The sequence below is a fragment of the Anarhichas minor genome, unplaced genomic scaffold (assembly GCF_050575085.1).
Source record: "Anarhichas minor isolate MPS153535 unplaced genomic scaffold, ASM5057508v1 ptg000012l, whole genome shotgun sequence".
Classification (NCBI taxonomy): Eukaryota; Metazoa; Chordata; class Actinopteri; order Perciformes; family Anarhichadidae; genus Anarhichas; species Anarhichas minor.
In genome coordinates this window covers 4,364,861-4,372,763 of record NW_027466458.1, presented here as the reverse complement: position 1 = coordinate 4,372,763, position 7,903 = coordinate 4,364,861, and the positions used below count along the sequence as shown (strand labels likewise).

General features: G+C 39.2%; 1 protein-coding gene and 1 long non-coding RNA gene across 2 annotated transcripts; one reads left to right on the top strand and one right to left on the bottom strand.

The window, feature by feature from the left end:
* The first annotated feature begins 2,293 nt into the window (after window positions 1-2,293).
* On the top strand, window positions 2,294-3,714 carry LOC142948357 (ecto-ADP-ribosyltransferase 4-like). Its single transcript, XM_076090343.1, has 2 exons — window positions 2,294-2,368; window positions 2,778-3,714. Exons 1-2 carry the CDS (start codon window positions 2,294-2,296, stop codon window positions 3,570-3,572), a joined length of 870 nt encoding a protein of 289 aa, XP_075946458.1. The 3' UTR covers window positions 3,573-3,714.
* A 78-nt stretch (window positions 3,715-3,792) lies between these two features.
* Window positions 3,793-5,237, bottom strand: LOC142948358 (uncharacterized). The gene is made up of 2 exons (XR_012953499.1): window positions 4,649-5,237; window positions 3,793-4,327 (listed from the first exon to the last, which is right to left on the bottom strand). It is a non-coding gene; the product is annotated as an uncharacterized LOC142948358 (long non-coding RNA).
* Between the last annotated feature and the right edge of the window lie 2,666 nt (window positions 5,238-7,903).

Here is a 7,903-nt window from a genome sequence, read left to right as displayed (position 1 = left end):
GCCTACCCGTATTTCTTCAGATTACAGCGGACTTCAGGGGTCTTGCACGCACGTCGGTTAGTTACCACATCGGACCTCCCCGTGTCATAGGATGCTACCTTAGCTACATCAAGGTGCCTGCTGGATCTTAAAATGGCATAGATGATAGTGGTGAGACTGAACTAAAACGGTGAAGCTGCACATGTAAAAACCAAAAGAGTGATCTGAAAGATGCTAAAATGCTCTGTAGAGCTGAGGGGAAATTAAGAGTTGAGTAATTCACTTTACATGCTGTCATTTGATCCACTGTAAATATAAACACATAGATGATTACATTGTTAGCAATGTGCATGTGCCATTAAAAGCAATGTTTTACGTTGGTTCAGCCCTGTGGCCTTGTAGTCCAAGGCACACACCATGTAATCACAACATCTCTGGTCCAGTTCTAAACTTGTACCATTGTTGCATGTCTTCCCTCTCCCCCTCTGTTGTATGTATCTACTGCTAACTATCAAATTAAGCCAAAAGGGTAACCAAAAGAAGCTATATATAGGCACATCAGCAGTTTGACCTGTGCTACTTTCCTGCACAGTCAACAACACATCCCATGGAGCCATAAGATCATAACTGTAATCATATTTTAATTTCAAGAGGCAGATATCGTGGGGAAAACCAATGATTTATTGGTTGACACCGAATATTTTGCCAATATATTCAATATGAAACTCTGAATTTACAGTGATGAGTTTTCAGATACACACAATATGAATGTTTCTTTGTTAAATAGATTTCTTTTTTTAAAGGCAGGGTCTTTACATACCTCCTTGCACAAGCACGTATACAATGTTGTGTGAGTCCACACATTTCACATGTGGTTTTGCAGCTTGTAGCCTCTAACAGGAAATTGAGGTGAACAAGAAAAATGAGACATACAATGTGGCAGCCACAGAGTTTGATTCTCACACTCAGGCTCAACAGTGGATGTTGTATACATTTGTATTGTGGAGTTAGTTATGGGGCTCAAAACTGCCCCCACCATTTGACAATAACTTGCTCACTTGCATATTGAGTCACATATAAGAGGTTGGGAGGCCAGTAATGTCACTGGTCAAATTCAGGTAAACTATCATCCAAAAGGGAAAAAGAATCTTCCATTTTCTGTACTTTACATGTCCAATAGTTTTATCTTTGTAGAATAACTTTCCAATCCCTCTTCTGTGTTTCCATGTTTTCTTATATTGCATAGAATAAATGAACATGGGATGAATTTTGAAGAAATTGGCAAGAGCACTGGTAAAATTAGGACGAACTGACGATCACATTATTGGAATTAACTCTAAAAGCAGGTAAATAAAACCTAGACTATTTAAAAATGTAGTGTAAATTGTAATATGTAATTTAGATTGTAACAATAACCTCAATTGCAGAGTTGTGACAATTGGTACAAGTGGGGTCTAAATGATAACTGTGACATATTTCAACTTTTTGACTATTTTGCTAATATATTACAAAACAATTTACTCAATTCTGTTGCTTTGGCATTTAAAATTCTGAATCCCCCTAAATCCAGATACTTAATATCTTGCAGTAAGTCAAATTTAGAGTTTGTCCAGGTTGTGATGAATTGAAAGATTGTTCCATTTTGCACCTTTATTTCAGGCTCTGACTATGGCTTGCTTTGAAAACATAAAAGTATACTACCTACTGTATAGTCCTACTTGCAACTGACATTTAAATTAAGATGGATTACATCCCGTTTCTTTGGCTCTGAGTATATTGGCGTGACTGATCTACTGTGGAAACTACCGGCAGTTGCACCTTGTAACCATAGATGGTCAAGAAATCATAGTTGAAGCTTCAAGTCTAAACACATCAGTTAGTGAGTCCACTTGAGCTGACAATGACACCATGAACGTGTCATTTGTCTGGTAAAAGTAAACCGCTCACACGCACATTTAATCATGGCAAGTGTGAATGTGTGCAAATTGTGTATCTTAGTACGTCTGTGTGTGTGTGTGTGTGTGTGTGTGTGTGTGTGTGTGTGTGTGTGTGTGTGTGTCAGGATGTGGTATGTGGTGACCTGTCTGGAAACAGGCAGGCTTTATATACAACTCTTCACTCACAACTCTTTGTCTGGTCAAAACCTTTTATCTGAAAGGCGCTGCTGAAGACTGGTGAGTTATTTCAAAATCACACATTAAGTTTGAAAAAATTGTTTTATTTAGAATATATCAAGCCAATTTTTTAATTTTCATTGTTCATGTCTTCTGTGTATGTGTGTGTAAATTCAGAGGCTGCTTGCCTACCCGCAGAGATGGAAGGTAACATGCAGATGTTTGCTCCAATGTGTTTGCTCCTTTGCTGGATGCTGCCTGTATGCTCCATGAAGGTGAGTGGTACATTGCACCCACTTAAATCGAAACTATGCGATTGAATTCTTAAAACTTGACAAATGTTAACACGGTGTGTATACTGTACATGTGCATGTCGCTCAAAGTACAACGCTCAAAGTTCTTAAATTAGCGATCAAGCACATAAACTGCAGGAAGTAATCTGGCGTGCCCCCGAAGCGCCGAAGCAGTATCTTCAGTATTCAGAAGTAGCAGACTGATCTTCAGGGCACATAAAATGCACATTCTGTGGAAACAAAATTTCACCTTTGGAGATAACAAATATCTGTCTATCCATTTAGTTTTTCTGTATCCCGGCTTTCTCCGCAGACACTTATGTACAGTGGTACAACAACCTGCATCTAATTCTTGAACTTTCCTGTCATTTTGTTCATCCCTCCCCTCTAGATCAGTTTTATCGTCAATCTACCAGAGGCAAACCTGGGCATCCAAATGAACATGGTTGAAACGGCTGTTGATGACATGTACTTTGGCTGCAACGAAACAATGACAACAATGATCAAGGACAAATACTTTAAAGAAGAGAACACTGGAAAATTTGCAGATGTCTGGAAAAAAGCACAACGTTTGGTCGAGAAGAGACTCAAAAATAGAGATAAAGGGGATGAGGCTCTAACTAAAGATCACATACAAGCAATCTGTGTTTATACAGCTGAATATTTAAAGTTTTATGGGACGTTTAATGATGAAATCCAGAAGGGCATGAGCACATATAGAACTTCCTTCGCATTTCACTCCTTACATTTCTGGCTGACATCCGCTGTACAGATCCTCAATAATAATAAAAACTGTCACACTTCTTACCGTAGAACCAATTCTCAGTATAGTGGCAATGTCAATCAAATAATGCGGTTTGGTGTCTTTGCCTCCAGCTCTTACAAAACAACACAGTACCGCTTTGGTAAAAAGACCTGCTTTAAAATTAAAACCTGTTCAGGTGCTTTCCTGAAACATTATCCCTACCTTGGAAAAGTAGAGCAAGAGGTGCTCATCCCTCCCTATGAGAAGTTCAAGATAATTAAGAAAACGAAGGGTCTATATGTCGAAGGTCTGGTTGACTGTGAGGTTGTCTATATCCTGGAGAGCGAAGGCGTTCACAGCAATCTGAACTGCAACGCCGCCTATGAGAGACCTGTGGTTGATCAACTGGTTGAGCGGAGTGAAACCATTTTAGTCTGGTAATGCAAACTGCATTTGATGCTTCTTAAATCAACCTCATTACCACACGTCAATGCAATTTCCTTAACCCATGGTTGTTGTTTTTTGCTGAAGCTTCAAGTCTGTCTTGTGAGGCCCTTTGACCTCTTCTGTTTAACCATTCAAATCAGGATTTAAGTGTGACAATTACATCAATGAGGTAGATAAATTATGCTTAATGTTCAATAAGAATAAACCAAACATCTTTATTTTTTCAATTGTCATTATTTATTGCCTCATGATCATGAACACATGCTCGCTCTTCCATGTAGGTATGTTTAGTTCTTAAATGACACAAATATAACTTGTAAATAGATGATGTATAGGCCTACAACTAATGCAAATTAACCATGAACATCAAATATCAGATGAAATAACCAGCATGAAATATATCTGTATCAATAACCTAGGTAATTAACAAAAGCACAGGTAAATAGGACTAAATCTATGGTTTAAATACACTTATACTGCCATCTACTGGTAGAAAGGTGAACACTTGCTTTGCGTGTCCTTACAGGCTACACCAGTGATTCTTAACCATGGGGCCCACGATGGGGCCGCGAACGCCACCTAGAGGGCCGCAAAAAACTTTCAGTTTTGCACCTGTGGGCCGCGAGGGCCGCGGGACCGCATAGGTTATCAATTGAAGACACCAGAGATATTACTGTTCTCCATGAGACGCTCAGTTATAGCTTCCCACCACCTGGTGGCGGTAATGCGTCAGTCAGTTGTTTAACAAGCTACAATAAGCAGAAGAAGACACTCAGCTAGCCGCTAGCTCAGGCATGGGCAAACTACGGCCGTTGGGCTTCTTAATACGGCCCGTCAAATATTGGTACAAAACTGTCCAAACTATAATAAAGACTAGAGCTGGGCAGTATACCGGTTTTAATTTCCCGTATGATATGAATTCTTCACACACCATTATACCGGTGCATAGCCAAAACAACTGCTGTCTGCTTTCAATGCTGTAATGAACAGCGGTCAGCGCTAGTTGTCTTATATGTATTGAGAGGGAACCCTAGTCATGGTCATAACTTTATAACACAACAATTAACAACCCACAACTAATGCTCTTTAACAGAGAAAAACATAACAGCACACAACAGTCTGTGACACATAAACAATTTGTAACACTGATAATTGTACATTTATAAAATTTCACCGCCGAACTGCATGCTGGGTACAGCTCGCGAGCGAGCCTGCTTGCTAGCGCAACAGTCTGCTAACAGCTGGGAGAGGCTCCTTCGCTCCAGTAACGTTACATTAAAGAACAGAACAGAGCGATGCAGGATGAACAAAGACAGACCGGAGCAGTGTTACATCAGTGTTACATAATTTAATGAATCATAAACATTATATGAGTTAACCACTAGAGGGCAGCAGTGTTACATCATTGAATGAGTAATAAACATTACACGATTAAACCACTAGAGGGCAGCAGTGTTAAATCATTTCATGAGTAATAAACATTACACAATTTAACCACTAGAGGGAATCAGTGTTACATAATTTAATGAATCATAAACATTACATGATTTAACCACTAGAGGGCAGCAGTGTTACATCATTTAATGAATCATAAATATTACACGATTTAACCACTACACTGTAGTGGTAGAAAAAATGAAGACGACAGTGGTGCCATACCCCCCCCCCCCCCCCCCCCCCCCCCAAAAGTCTAAATGTGTGCGCAAGTACAATCCTGACTTTCTTAACACTTTCAGTGTGTGGAATGTGGGCTAATGCTATCAAACGAAGCACTGAAGCCTTCAAAAATAAAGCAACACCTAGCGACGAAACATCCAACGCTCGTGGGAAAGCCTGTTGGGCTTCTTGTTGTGTATGCAGGTTTACATACACATGATTAAATAAATGTCTTTGTGATCATCACATTGTATCATCTCATTTATTTGACAAGGGTTTTGCCTGTTCAACTCCGCGAGGACGCCGGCGTCCTCGATCCCCTCCCCTTCCGTTCCGTTCCTACGGCTTGCTTGCGCAAACTACGTCACAAAGCATGGCCGTGTTTGGTATCCCAGCATGCCCAAAACCCTCATCTTTGCAAAAAAATCATCGATTTTCTTTAATTTCTTATGGATTTTTCACAAAAGGAGCCCAAACACACACTGTCCAAAGTCGCCATAACCGCTGCAAGTCGGATCTTGCAGCATTTCGACGGAAAAAGACACATTACAGACCCAACAATGTGCTAGCGGATGTTACCATGGAGCTAGTAGCTTCAGAAAACGCTAGTACTTAAAGTACAAACCTTATCTTCTTCTTCTATAAGCCGTCAACCAACGTATAACCTTGCGTAACTGAGCTCGATCGTGCGCTCAGTCGCAGCAATTACGCACAGTAAGTCCGCTACTTACATACCACGTCTTCGACCATATATATAGTATTTGCAAAGGCGGAAAATAATATCAAAATATAAATGGAGAAACACCTTTAGTGTGTCAGAATATAATTTGGTTACCATGTGTCCATTTGGGTCTCCAAATATCCTTTTAGAGCTCCGCCTGGATCTCTTCATGGAAGAAACACTGTAGAATCGTCATACTTTGTCCAATCTTCTTCAAATTTGAGGCAGTTGTTCACTGATAGTGTAGTTACAGCCCTATCCTGGCATTTACCTGTACAGATACAGCCACAGGCATTATTTATACTGAAAGATACTTTTTTATTTTATGCGGACAAAAATCTTCAATTTTTACTGACTCCAAAGGCCCACTGCTCTGTTTCTATATGACCTACAGGTTTTCTGACACTTTTGATGCATATAGTCACAGTGGTTCAGAAGCTACAGCCATTTTAATTTGGGTATGACATTTTAGGCGGTTTTGCTCCAAAATAGGGGTGGAGTTGAACAGGTAACAATATAGTTATTGAATACAAATCAAACCAAGAGTGAGATCAATTAGTTTAACTAATAGTGTTAATATTTGAATGGGCCCCGGGACACTTTGTACTTGAAAAGCTGGGCCCCGAGGTCAAAAAGGTTAAGAACCCCTGGGCTACACTCTGCGTTCACTAAATCAACAGCACAATACAGTGGACAAACAAATATCAGTGCCAACAGCAACATTTCTGTGAACACAAAAATGACTTTGATTAAACTATATCATGAACTGTATTGCATCAAACAATGCACCGATTAATCGAAAGGTTGATTATTGCTGTGTACATGGATACATTAATATTAAACAGCATGTAGTCAACTACTGTTGCTAACACACTCCCATCGGCCCAGGTTTATTTATTTATTTCTTGGATACGGTCATTATATTGCCTTCTTTTTTATTTTGAAATATTCTTCTTTCCGGGTTACCTGTTGTGCTTTTCAAAAACGAAACTCGGCTCGTTATTTGACTTTGGTTCTGTGGTTTTTCCGTTTTTGAATTCAGAAACCAAAAACGGAAATACGACGGCCCATTTACGTTTTCGGTTTGAAACGAAAAACAAGAAAACCATGGTATTTCCGTATTGTCGTCTTTTCGACTGAACGGTAAAACAGACTATCAAAACGTACACGGACCCATTGTTATTGCATTTTTAGACAAATCCAATTCCCATCTAGTCAAACATAGTTTAAAGGAACATGAGATTCTGCCACAGGATTTAAAACGGTGTCAGCCAGTTCAGTTCTAAAGTTGCATGCTTTTAAAGTCTGTCGCCTGATAAGTCCACCTTCTGACGAGTCTTTGACGGTGAAAGTGAGTGATATAGTGAGTTTGATTCCTCCAAATTAAAGTTGAGTTGGTTTCCATACTTAACAAAGTCTATATAAGTGGTTGTGAAGATGCAGGGTGAACACCTCTGGAGATGCTTCTCCATTTTGGTGAAACACGTTCTACTTGGTTTGATTAAGCAGCTCACAATCTTATAAATATATAAGTAAATAAATACTTAAATGCCAAGGTACCATTCTCGTATGTTTTCATAGACTTTATGAAACTGTCTCAAAAACCAATTAAACACCTTGAGTGTGATCTGAGATTGAGATGAAGCACTTATCTTCACTTGTTTTACTGTAATCTAATACATCAACAATAATTCCTGTATTTCACACAATACATGAATCAATATAACATATTTAAGGGAAAGCAGAACATCTTTACATTTGTGAAGCATTCTTTGCATGCAAAATTATAAATATTATCTTATATTCAGCTGGAGTTACATTTATGTTTTGACAATGCATCACATTAAGTTTGTTTTATGTAAAATATTAACAGTCGTGGGTCAGAACCAAGATGCAGCAGTTTCTACACGAGGCCGAGTTTGGTGCTACGAGTTTTCAGTGATCCCGA